The sequence below is a fragment of the Neoarius graeffei genome, chromosome 20 (assembly GCF_027579695.1).
Source record: "Neoarius graeffei isolate fNeoGra1 chromosome 20, fNeoGra1.pri, whole genome shotgun sequence".
NCBI lineage: Eukaryota > Metazoa > Chordata > Actinopteri > Siluriformes > Ariidae > Neoarius > Neoarius graeffei.
Window position 1 is genome coordinate 39793942 of NC_083588.1, and position 13827 is coordinate 39807768.

Genomic DNA, 13827 nt, shown 5'->3' on the forward strand with positions numbered 1-13827 from the left:
TTTTTAAAAAATGTATTAGAAGCCTAAGAACATATCTTAACGAGGGGTGCCAATAATTGTGGAGGGCGCTGTGTGTATATATATATATATATATATATATATATATATATATATATATATATCATCACGCTTGTCATTAAGAAACATAATCCATCAGAGACGAAGAGAATATTACTAGCAGTTGTCACAGTGATGAACGAATATATTTGTCATCTTTATCATTATCATAAGTCATGTTTTCTAGAAATCTCTTCACAAATCTCTCCTTCTGCCAAAATCCAACCACAGTGAAGAGACGGCGGGAAGCCAAAGTGTAAACAATGAGTACGTGCTTCTGACCAATAAAAATCTACTACAGATCATGACCAAATGAGCGCCAAGGTTTTGAACAATCGCAGTGCGTCTTAATCGGCTTAGTGTGGTGTGATGATGTAATTATCTTTGCGTGAACCAAACAAGCACTGAAGATGATTTAAAGGCTAAAACCGCCATGAGGGAGGCACACTCAGAGCCCCAACCGTCCCCTAGCACAACAGGCAGTGTCAATAATACAGGGGTGGTTAAAAAAATGCCAATGTGAAAGTGCAGTCAACTGGCAAATGACTGAAGGGAACTACATTTTAGGGGGGCATGGCGTGTTGAATTCCTGTGGCTAATGTATGATGAAAAACGCGGTGTCACTCTGGGTTTGGTTTATAAATTGACGGGAAATTCAAATTCCTTCACTGTTGGTTGTTCCGAGACTCTTCTTGACTCTGTTCAGCTGGAAATCAAGTTTTGTGTTGAAGTAAAGGCTAAAGGGAGACCGAAAACCTCTTTTGAATAATTCCATGTTAAAATAACCTTAAAGCATATACACAAAACCATGGCCTCACTTTTTGTTTATAAATGCCTTGAGACCTCAAGAATGGCACAGGAATAGTTTTAAGCATTAACAGTAAATCTCATCTCATCTCATCTTCATCTGCTTATCCGGAACCGGGTCGCGGAGGCAGCAGTCTGAGCATGGAAGCCCAAACTTCCCTCTCCCCAGACACCTCGGCCAGCTCCTCGGGAAGAACACCAAGATGTTCCCAGGCCAGCTGAGAGACATAGTCCCTCCAGCGTGTCCTGGGTCTTCCCTGGGGCCTCTTCCTGGGGGGACATGCCTGGAACACCTCCCCAGGGAGGCGTCCAGGAGGCATCCAAAAGAGATGCCCGAGCCACCTCAGCTGATTCCTCTCGATGTGGAGGAGCAGTGGCTCTACTCCGAGCTCCTCCCGAGTGATCGTGCTTCTCACCCTATCTCTAAGGGAGCGCCCAGCCACCCTGCGAAGGAAACTCATTTCAGCCGCTTGTATCCGCGATCTTGTTCTTTCGGTCATTACCCAAAGCTCATGACCATAGGTGAGAGTCGGAACGTAGATCGACTGGTAAATTGAGAGCTTCGCCTTTTGGCTCAGCTCCTTCTTCACCACGACAGACTGGTAACGCGACTGCATCACTGCGGAGGCTGCACCGATCCACCTGTCGATCTCATGCTCCATCTTTCCCTCACTCGTGAACAAGATCCCGAGATACTTAAACTCCTCCACTTGAGGCAGGACTTCTCCACCAACCTGGAGAGGGCAAGCCACCCTTTTCTGGTCGAGAACCATGGCCTCGGACTTGGAGGCGCTGATTCTCATCCCAGCTGCTTCACACTCGAGTGGAAACCACCCCAGTGCATGCTGAAGGTCCTGGTTTGAAGAAGCCAACAGGACAACATCATCTGCAAAAAGCAGAGATGAAATCCTGTGGTTCCCAAACAGGACTCCCTCCGGCCCCTGGCTGCACCTAGAAATTCTGTCCATAAAAATTATGAACAGAACCGGTGACAAAGGGCAGCCCTGCCGGAGTCCAACATGCACTGGGAACAGGTCTCACTTACTGCTGGCAATGCGAACCAGACTCCTGCTCCGTTTGTACAGGGACTGGACAGCCCTTAGCAAAGAGCCCCGAACCCCATACTCCTGAAGCACCCCTCACAGAACACCACGAGGAATACGGTTGAATGCCTTCTCCAGATCCACAAAGCACATGTGGACTGGTTGGGCAAACTCCCATGAACCCTCAATCACCCTATGAAGGGTATAGAGCTGGTCCAGTGTTCCATGACCAGGACGAAAACCGCATTGTTCCTCCTGGATCCGAGGTTTGACTATCGGCTGAATTCTCCTCTCCAGTACCCTGGAGTAAACCTTCCCAGGGAGGCTGAGAAGTGTGATTCCCCTATAATTGGTGCACACTCTCCAGTCCCCTTTCTTGAAAAAAGGGACCACTGCCCTGGTCTGCCACTCCAGAGGCACTGTCCCCAACTGCCACGCGATGTTGCAGAGGCGTGTCAGCCAAGACAGCCCCACAACATCCACAGACTTGAGATACTCAGGGCGGATCTCATCCACCCCTGGTGCCTTGCCACCGAGGAGCTTGCAAACCACCTCAGTGACTTCGGCTTGAGTAATGGACAAGTCCACCTCTGAGTAATCCGCCTCTGCTTCCTCAATGGAAGATGTGATGGCGGGATTGAGGAGATCCTCGAAGTATTCCTTCCACCACCCGACAATATCCCCAGTCGAGGTCAACAGCTCCCCACCCGCACTGTAAACAGTGTTGGCAGAGTACTCCTTCCCCCTCCTGAGGCGCCAGATGGTTTGCCAGAATTTCTTTGAGGCCGACCGATAGTCCTCCTCCATGGCCTCACTCCTCCCAGTTCTGAGTTTTTGCCTCCGCAACTGCCCGAGCTGCGGCACGCCTGGCCTGCCGATACCCGTCAGCTGCCTCAGGAGTCCTGGAGGCCAACATGGCCCGATAGGACTCCTTCTTCAGCTTGACGGCATCCCTTACTTCCGGTGTCCACCACCGGGTTCGGGGATTGCCGCCAGGACAGGCACCGGAGACCTTGCGGCCACAGCTCCGAACAGCCGCGTCAACATTGGAGGCAGAGAACATGGTCCACTCAGGCTCAATGTCCCCCGCCTCCCTTGGGAGCTGGGAGAAGCTCTCCTGGAGGTGGGAGTTAAAGACCTCCCCGACAGAGTGCTCGGCCAGACTTTCCCAGCAGACCCTCACCATACGTTTGGGCCTGCCAGGTCTGTCCGGCTTCCTCCTCTGCCAGAGGATCCAACTCACCACCAGGCGGTGATCAGTTGACAGCTAAGCCCCTCTCTTCACCCGAGTGTCCAAGACATAGGGCCGGAGATCAGATGAAACGACGACAAAGTGCCACCAAACCCTTTATGGAAATTAATAAAACAAGGACCGTGATGTCGCCCGGTATGGCACAGCCGGGGCCTCACCCTGGAGCCAGGCCCGGGGTTGGGGCTCGTATGCGAGCGCCTGGTGGCCGGGCCTTTGCCCACGGGGCCCGGCCGGGCTTAGCCCGAAGCGGTGATGTGGGTCCAACCTCCTGTGGGTTCACCACCCACAGAGGTAGTAGTAGGGGGCCGGCGCAGTGTGGATTGGGCAGCAGTCAAAGGCAGGGGCCTTGGCGACCTGATCCCTGAACACAGTGGCTAGCTGTTGGGACATGGAATGCCACTTCGCTGGGGGGGAAAGAGCCTGAGCTTGTGCGGGAGGTTGAAAGGTACCGGCTAGAGATAGTCGGGCTCACCTCCACGCACAGCTTGGGCTCTGGAACCCAGCTCCTCGAGAGGGGCTGGACTCTCCACTTCTCTGGAGTCGCCCACAGTGAGCGGTGGCAGGCTGGTGTGGGCTTGCTTATAGCTCCACAGTTCAGCCGCCATGTGTTGGAGTTTACCCCAGTGAACAAGAGGGTTGCCTCTCTGTGCCTTCGGGTCGGGGAGAGGGCTCTTGCTGTTGTTTGTGCCTACGGGCCGAATAGCAGTATAGAGTATTCGGCCTTCTTGGAGTCCCTGGGAAAGGTACTGAGAGGTGCTCAGACTGGGGACTCCATTGTTCTACTGGGGGACTTCAACGCTCACGTGGGTGATGACAGCGACACCTGGAGGGGCGTGATTGGGAGGAACGGCCTCCCCGATCTGAACCCGAGTGGTGTTTTGTTATTGGACTTCTGTGCTAGTCACGGTTTGTCCATAATGAACACCATGTTGGAGCATAGGGGTGTCCATAAGTGCACAGTAAATCTAATATAGTAATTTTTATGATCAATGTGATTCATATGGGTAGCGGTCTGAGTGAACATGCTGTTCAGAGCTAACTAATTAGCCTAGGCTACTAGCTTGATCGCTTCTAGTTTTATTATTTTCATCAATTTAATAAAGATTGGTGGTTTGTTAGTTATTTTTAATTACATATACAGGTACATTCCAACAATGGAATATTGGCAAGGAAATATTTTCACTTCAACATGTCATCTCCTCATATTCACTCATTAGCAAGGCTAAATGTTCATCACCACTTTGCCCTCCATGTTTGTTTTTCTTGACCAAGTTTTTCAAAATGTAAAAAAGCACTTCACTGGAACATTGGAAGTCCTCTAATGTGTTGAGAAAAAAAAAAAAAACACACCACGTGACAGCATCCCAAGAGCACCAATATTATTACCTGGGCCTCCACTATCCAGCGGGAGATGGAGGTCTTACCATCATAGCCAGGTTTAAATTGCAAGGCCACAGAACGTGGGCCAATGTTGGAGATGGCGATGTTGGTGGGTGGCCCGGGCATTTCTGCAAGAAAAGAAAAAAAAATCAGAACAGTTTGGTAATTAAAAATGAGTATCCACAAAAAAAACAACCATGGGGTGTACTGCTCAAGGAAAAAACAAAAATACCATTTGTTTAACAAAACTTATATCAATACACTATAATGGCCAAACGCTGTGGGCATCTGACCAAAACAATCATATGTGCTTTTGGAATATTATTCCAAATTTTGTCCCCCGGGCGGCACGGTGGTGTAGTGGTTAGCGCTGTCGCCTCACAGCAAGAAGGTCCTGGGTTCGAGCCCCGGGGCCGGCGAGGGCCTTTCTGTGTGGAGTTTGCATGTTCTCCCCGTGTCCGTGTGGGTTTCCTCCGGGTGCTCCGGTTTCCCCCACAGTCCAAAGACATGCAGGTTAGGTTAACTGGTGACTCTAAATTGACCGTAGGTGTGAATGTGAGTGTGAATGGTTGTCTGTGTCTATGTGTCAGCCCTGTGATGACCTGGCGACTTGTCCAGGGTGTACCCCGCCTTTCGCCCGTAGTCAGCTGGGATAGGCTCCAGCTTGCCTGCGACCCTGTAGAAGGATAAAGCGGCTAGAGATAATGAGATGAGATGAGATTTTGTCCCCCCTATTGCTGTTATAATAACCTTCACTCTTATGGAAAGGCTTTCCACTAGATTTTGGAATGTAGCTGTGGGGCTTTGTGTTCATTCAGCCACAAGCGCATGAGAGAGCTGAGGCACTGATGTCAGCTGAGGAGGCCTGGCATGCAGTCAGCCATTCCAGTTCACCCAGTGGGGTTGAGTAGGCCATTCTCTCCCTGTATCTGAAATCACTCACTTGTTCACTACTCCCTACTCACTATATAGGGAATTATTATATAGAGAACTATATAGTGAGCTCATTGATAAAATGAAAAAACGCTTTTGGACACTACTCTGTCGCGCCGTTATTTACGTCATTACTGTCACACAATTAAAACGTGCCAGATCAGTCGGCTGGTGGGTTTTCAAAATAATAAATACATGCATGTATTTTTGTGATAAATACATATTATACTGAGCGTATTTCCCACATTAATCAATACAAAGTCCTTTGTGTCTGCTGCATCTTTCAGTTCTTTTAAATCAAGGCTGAATACTTTATTTGCCGCTGCCTTTTATTAAATCAAATTTGAGGCTTTTGATTTCTTTCAGCATGACCGCAATGCATGATGGGATATATTGCTTGGTTGGTGACCATCAGCTGTACACTACTTTTTGTGATGCATTGTGGAATACTTTGAGTGCACTATATAGGGTGCAATAATGCTCACTATATATTCGGACAGCACTACAAAATGGCGAACTCACTATATAGTGAGTAAGGAGTGATTTCGGACACAGAGTCTGTGTAGGCCACTCAAGTTCTTCCACTGTAACTTTGGCAAATCATGTCTTCATGGAACTCATTATGTGGACACAGGCATTATCAGTATGCTGGAACAGGTTTGAGCCCCTTAGTTCCAGTGAAGGGAAATTGTAATGCTACAGCATGCAAAGACATCCTGTACAACAGGTCACAAACATGCTTGTTGCTGTTTGTGGGAGTCAGGGCTAACCTGGTGGCACTCCAGAGGATATGGTGGAAGAGGAGAGCTGGCCCTGGCCCTTGGAGGTCATGGCAGCTACCTGGATGGTATAGGTGGTGAGGGCAGTCAGGCCTGTGACCCGGTACTCCTGTGTCAGGTTGGGTAGGTAGTGTGTGACTCGTGTGTTGGTGCGGTTGAACTCTTCCCAGGAGATGCGGTACCCTACAATAAGCAAACAAATAATATAGTCAAGAAGAATACCAATGCAGCCTATAAAATGTGTGTCAGGACTGTCAGAACTGTTTGAATAATACTAGAATTTTCAAAAGATTTATAGAAATCCAATGTCAAATGTTTAAGATCTCATGTTCTTTGTGTTTTGTTTTCTTTAAGTATTTCCTACAGTAAATGTCCTGGCTGAATGACCAATGTCGTTGCTTGATGTAGGTAAAATGTAGGGCTTATAAAAGAGAGGTTATATAAAAATATTTTGATGTAAAGATGCTACATTTTAATTTATGTGGATTTCAGGTTGCATAAGATGTAAATATTCTATTAATATTTGTGTAAACTTGGTGTAATTTGGTCTCTGATCAAGTTGTTGTGTACAGTGGTGTTTGAAAGTTTGTGAACTCTTTAGAATGTTCTATATTTCTGCATAAATATGACCTAAAACATCATCAGATTTTCACACAAGTCCTAAAAGTAGATAAAGAGAACCCAGTTAAACAAATGAGACAAAAATATTATACTTGGTCATTTATTTACATACTTGCCAACTTTTCAAAATTCTCATGGGGGAGAAAAGTGCGTGAACGACATTTTCAATTGGACGAGGGTATGATGCGCAGTTGAAACGATATAAACAGTGGATCCCAATTAATTGCAAACCATTTGAAGTTTATACAATTAAAGATTTTTTGAATTGTTGATATTGTTCTATCAACTACTATAGGTTATGGGATTCATGCATCAGGCATGAGAGAGCTCAGAGTGAAAAATCTGAAATAATACTGGTCTTGAATTTTAATATAATAACAATGAAAGGGAAGTCTTAAATCAGATTTTTAGCTGAAAAATCTCCTGCCTGAATATTGTATACATACAGAGACCCACAGAAAATAACACAAGTGATGCTTTAGAATAATGTTTATAATTTCTTAAAATAGTCGCAGTGAATGAAAGTATTATTGGATTGCATCAAATGTGTTTTCCTTCTGCAAGCTCATGTAAAAATACAGAGAACTATAATATCATATATAAATTAAATAAAATTTTATTAAGATTTAACCAAAATAGTAACAACTCAATTAAATAAATACTGCACTGTCTTAGTGCTACTAAAATGCATCTCTCTCACTAAACACTTTCCAACAGAATTTTTAAAAAGCACTAGAAATCCTATCCAAATCCTATCGGAATGCATCAAAGGAATTTGCTCATTTGCAAACTTTGACTGAAAGTTTTCAAACAAAAATTAAAAATGCCACTATAAATACTACCATACTATCAAAATATACTCCACAAAGAAATTCACTCGAATTCAAAATTTTAGCCCTACCAAAATACACTCACTAGTAATCTTTCACTTAAAACCTCAAAACTCGATCAAAATCAATCACTTTCCAGATAATTCACTTGTAAACTTTCACTTAAAACTTTCAAACATAAATTCAAAATAGCACTAAGACACGACCATACTATTCAAACACACTCACCAAACCAATTCTCTGTCATGCAAAATTTCACTCAACACTTTAGAAGTTGTATAGTTTGTTTCTGAAATGGTATGCAAGACTAGTTTAATTTCACACTCATGTCCATTATATTCTGATTTAAAATATCTTTACCTTAAAATGTGTAACTGGCTGGTCGAACATTTGCTTATCCATGGAAATTCATTCTCCCATGCAACCTGGTATTTGCATTCATATTTTTGCCGTTTGGTTTAGTGGCCATGATGAATGATTGCTTTAGTGCAGGTTTAGTGGCCATGATGAATAACTGCTTGTAAAAAATGTCGGACAGCCTGGGTGAATCCTACATTACGGAAGTGACTGTCATTCTGTTCGTTGATTGATTAAAAATCAGTTGACGTCAGCAGTGTTTCTCATACGATTCTGATTGGACATAATCGGGAGTATTTTTAACTTGGCAGTAGGGATTTCCCAAAACCGGGAGATTATCCAGTTTTTAACAAATACGAACAGGGATCTATCAAAGTCTGATCTTCACAACACATGTTTGTGGAAGTGTATCATGGCATGAACAAAGGAGATTTCTGAGGACCTCAGAAAAAGCATTGTTGATGCTCAACAGGCTGGAAAAGGTTACAAAGCCATCTCTAAAGGGTTTGGACTCCACCAATCCACAGTCAGACAGATTGTGTACAAATGGAGGAAATTCAAGACCATTGTTATCCTCCCCAGGAGTGGTCGACCAACAAAGATCACTCCAAGAGCAAGGCGTGTAATAGTCGGCGAGGTCACAAAGGACCCCAGGGTAACTTCTAAGCAACTGAAGGCCTCTCTCACATTGGCTAATGGTTAATGTTCATGAGTCCACCATCAGGAGAACACTGAACAACAATGGTGTGCATGGCAGGGTTGCAAGGAGAAAGCCACTGCTCTCCAAAAAGAACATTGCTGCTCATCTCCAGTTTGCTAAAAATCACGTGGACAAGCCAGAAGGCTATTGGAAAAATACCGGAAACATTTAGTTGCAGTTATTGCTGCACAAGGGGGTCACACCAGATACTGAAAGCAAAGGTTCACATACTTTTGCCACTCACAGATATGTAATATTGGATCATTTTCCTCAGTAAATAAATGATCAAGTATAATATTTTTATCTCATTTGTTTAACTGGGTTCTCTTTATCTACTTTTAGGAATTGTGTGAAAATCTGATGATGTGTTAGGTCATATTTATGCAGAAATATAGAAAATTCTAAAGGGTTCACAAACTTTCAAGCACCACTGTAGCTATGTACTGAAAATGAACATAATGCAGTTTGTAATCAGATACCAGTTGTCAAACTGTACCTTTGCTTTCATTGAATTTATGAATGTGACTTTCTCCCTTTTCACTTTTGTGGGTAACCAGACTAATAATCAGACAAATGCTATAACTTCACTTAGGTGGAGATAGATACATTTATGCTTCAAAATGTAGAGTTTAACTGAAGTTGACATTTATGTTTGCTGTTTATTATTATCTTTCTTTGCATTTCTGTTTTGTGCTCAACTTTATATTCTTACCATTTCTGTTTTACATGCCTGTTTTACACCTCTGTGTAAGCAGATATTTTTCTCCTTGTCAGCTGCTGTCACTAATCATGCTTGTAGGAAAATTGTAATTTGCACTGTTCTTCTGTGATCTCACCTCCGACTCAACACGGTATTCTCAGCTGTATTGACACTAGTCATGGCTACCCATTCAAGCTATGAACATCTGCACAGGCAGACATAAGATTTCTAACAGCATGTAAAAGTAAAATCCAGCTGTCTCATCACATAGAAAAAAATTCCAATGGTCCCAGACAGCTGCACCCAAGCTATGCTGATGCTAAAATAAAATTAGAAGCACTGGATCTCTGTGTCATTCCATTTGTCATTTCATCTTCAAAAAACAAGCCAGTGGAGGCACTGTGATGCTCTGGGCAATGTTCTGCTGGGAAACCTGAGTCCTGGCATTCATGTGGATGTTACTTTGACACATACCACCTCCCTATTCATTGTTGCATACCAGGTACACCCCTTCATGGCAACGGTATTCCCTATTGGCAGTGGCCTCTTTCAGCAGGATAATGCACAATGCAATTGTTCAGGAACGGTTTGAGGAACACGATGAACAAGAGTTCAAGGTGTTGACTTCAAATTCCACAAGGTGTTGTTCCTTAAATTCCATCCATCCATCCATTATCTGTAGCCACTTATCCTGTGCGGGGTCGCGAGCAAGCTGGGGCCTATCCCAGCTGACTATGGGCGAGAGGTGGGGTACTCCCTGGACAAGTCACCAGGTCATCGCAGGGCTGACACATAGAGACAAACAACCATTCACACTCACATTCACATCTACAGTTAATTTAGAGCCACTAATTAGCCTAACCTGCATGTCTTTGGACTGTGGGGGAAACCAGAGCACCCGGAGGAAACCCACGCAGACATGGGGAGAACATGCAAACTCTACACAGAAAGGCCCTCGTCGGCTGTTGGGCTTGAACCCAGAACCTTCTTGCTGTGAGGTGACCGTGCTAACCATTACACCATCGTGCCGCCCTCCTCAAATTCCTCAGATCTCAATCTGATCAGGCATCTGTGAGATGTGCTGGACAAACAGGTCCGATCCATAGAGGCCACCCCTCGCGACTTCCAGGACTTAAAGGATCTGCTGCTAACGTCTTGGTGCCAGATACTACAAGCACACCTTCAGAGGTCTTATGGAGTCCATGCCTCAATGGGTCAGAGCTGTTTTGGCAGCACAAGGGGGACCTACACAATATTAGGCTGGTGGTTTTAAGGTTATGGCTAATCTGTGTTATATATATGAGCAAAATATATGCAAGGGCGCAAACTCAACCTGAATATAATAATAATAATATTATAGGATATGAGCCATTGAATTGTGTAATGTAGTGTATTTCACATCAATAAATTGCTGCATTGTCTTGTGACAGTGATCTCAATAATGGGATACACATTGCAGTTACAAATACATATTTATTCCAGTCTCTGACACTGCATGCCATGCACCAGAAACAACATTTATTATGGTGTGACTCTGCTGGGTGCCTGGTGGACAGCAGTGAACCAGTGCTTTCACTTTACTTCATTCCTATATAGTTACGATTGAATATTATCGAATATAAGAACTAATCATGGTAGTTTTAAATGATCTAAAATTACTGAACTATCCAATAATTATATTTACATGAGCGTGCAGAGTAGTTCAGGTAAAAAAGCAATACAATGCAAAGATACGATGCCCACTATGAAAAAAACAGTAGGATAAAAAGGTTCGGGAAAAACCCGATGGAAAAACATCCTTCTCAACGGAATGCAATGTATGAGCTCCAAGGGTTAGAGCTGCAATCTTCATATTTCAAACTTGATGTCAAACAGTTGTCTGGTTACAACTGCCAATTGTCCAACAAGCTAGTGGACTACAGTAATAAACTGTTTTAAAGGAACAGTCCACCGTACCTCCATAATGAAATATGTTCTTTTCTGAATTGAGACGAGCTTATCTGTACCTCTCCGAGCTTTGCGCGACCTCCCAGTCAGTCAGACGCGCTGTTACTCCTGTTTACTCCTGTTAGCAATGTAGCTAGGCTCAGTATGGCCAACGGTATTTTTTGGGGCTGTAGTTAGATGCGACCAAACTCTTCCACATTTTTCCTGTTTACATAGGTTTATATGACCAGTGACATGAAACAAAGTTCAGTTAAAAAATTGAAACGTGGTGATTTTCTATGCTATGGAAAGTCCGCACTATAATGACAGGCGTACTAACACCTTCTGCGCGCTTCGACAGCGCATTGATACCTTCACTCAGTGATGGTATCAATGCGCTGTCGAAGCGCGCAGAAGGTGTTAGTACGCATGTGATTATAGTGTGGACTTTCCATAGCATAGAAAATCGCCACGTTTCAATTTGTGTAACTGAACTTTGTTTCATGTCACTGGTCATATAAACCTATGTAAACAGGAAAAATGTGGAAGAGTTTGGTCGCATCTAACTACAGCCCCAAAAAATACCGTTGGCCATACTGAGCCTAGCTACATTGCTAACAGGAGTAACAGCGCGTCTGACTGACTGGAAGGTCACGCAAAGCTCGGAGAGGTACGGATAAGCTCGTCTCAATTCAGAAAAGAACATATTTCATTATGGAAGTACGGTGGACTGTTCCTTTAACTAGCTTTCCATGAAACGATCGTGAATATTTTCTGTAAAATATGTTAGTAGTTAATCCCACATAATTTTTTAAAAAGCAAATTAAAAATAACCGGTAGATAAAAACCCATCTGGGAGTGTCGTGGCTCAGGTGGCTAAGGCGCCATACCATAAATCCGGGGTTCGATTCTGACCTGAGGTCATTTCCCGATCCCTCCCCGTCTCTCTCTCCCACTCATTTCCTGTCCTGTCTCTACACTGTCCTATCCAATAAAGGTGAAAAAAGCCCCCCAAAAAAGATAAAAACTCATCTATCTTATGTAAATAAAGACACAAATTTCATTGTCCAGTGGTCAACTGTTTATGAGATACGTTGCCTTGCACTTATGATCAGGTTCCCTGTGGTGGTACACGTTCATACCTATGGACAGATGGACGTTGTAAGGTCGCAAAAGCCATCAAAAATCAGGTCGATGCATTCCCGTATTCTTTTAAGTACAGAGCTTTACTCCGCGCGTAGGAAGCTCCGCTACAGTTATGACATTGGCTCTTTCTGATTTTCTTTGCTTAAGATGGATGGTTTGTGGAAAGCCCTGACATTTTATAAAGAAGAGATATTTCATTTTGCATGATTTATCATTCCCACAGTATTATATTATAAACTCGTAATGTAACACTTGATGTATAGCTCAACTGAGTATTCAATATTTAATTAAAGTTTGACTGTAATTTCTAGTGTGTATGTGCATGCTTGTAATGCCACCTGTGAGAATGCCGTTCCTCTCGTGTGGCTCTTTCCAGCTCACTTTTAAGGATGTGTCCAGTATCTCGGTGAAACTCAGGTGACCCACAGGCCCTGGAGCTGGAGACACACTTGGGATATTCAGTCCAAAAGCACAAAAAAAACCCCCACAACTACATATGTATTCAGTCTCAAGCTGTGACACTCACTATCTTCGTGAGTGCGGATACGGTGCGGAGGACTCCGTGGGCCGTCTCCGGGTGTTGTGAAACACAGCACCGAAGTGAAGTACTCTGTGAACTTCTTCAGTCCAGTAATGTAACCAGCATGCATGCTGTCCTGAAAATTTGGCCTCACTGTCACCATGGCCACGTCCTCCTCATGGCCTGGTTCCCAGGCCAGCAGCTGGGGAAAATTACAGAGAAGATGAAAAAAGAAAGCGAGAACAAAGAGATCAGAGGGCACAACGTCCATCTCAATCCCCTGGGAGAAAATGCCAATATGTGCTGTGCAGCTGTCACTGAGGCATTATTGAGATGAATTGTGCCACAGAAACAGTGATTTTTTTTTTTTGCTCGGAACACTAGAGGGCAGCAGAATGATGGATCACCTTGTAGCCCTGGTTGATGCCGTTGATGAACTGAGGGCTTGGAGCAGTCCAAGTGAAGCGAACTGTGGTAGAGTTGACAGCCTCTGCCTGCACGTTCCCTGGTGGTACTGTGGGGACTGTACAGCATGGAATGAGAAATACAGAAGAAAGGATGCATCATAAAATGGGATTTTAGGAAAAAAGTGTAAAAGCCTTGTAAATAATTACTGTACACTGCACCAGGTATGAATTCTGGATAAGCAATGTGTCTGGCTACAGAACACTTTTACTATGGATTTGTATTCCATTTTCTTCCAATTTGGCCTTTTGCCAATTCCCATTAGCGAGCTTTTCGCTATCATATGACAACTACTGAACAATTGAATTAAT

General features: G+C 44.1%; 1 protein-coding gene across 5 annotated transcripts in view; it reads right to left on the reverse strand.

Moving 5' to 3' along the window:
* Positions 1-13827, reverse strand: part of sdk2a (sidekick cell adhesion molecule 2a) — a 351347-nt gene that overhangs the window by 59843 nt on the left and 277677 nt on the right. For all 5 annotated transcript variants that reach the window (XM_060901705.1, XM_060901704.1, XM_060901703.1 and 2 more), the window contains 5 exons: positions 13459-13574; positions 13058-13253; positions 12870-12968; positions 6243-6434; positions 4546-4667 (listed from right to left, as the gene is read on the reverse strand). In XM_060901705.1, the coding sequence (XP_060757688.1) occupies positions 4546-4667; positions 6243-6434; positions 12870-12968; positions 13058-13253; positions 13459-13574 (725 nt within the window). The remainder of the gene's footprint in view (positions 1-4545; positions 4668-6242; positions 6435-12869; positions 12969-13057; positions 13254-13458; positions 13575-13827) is intronic.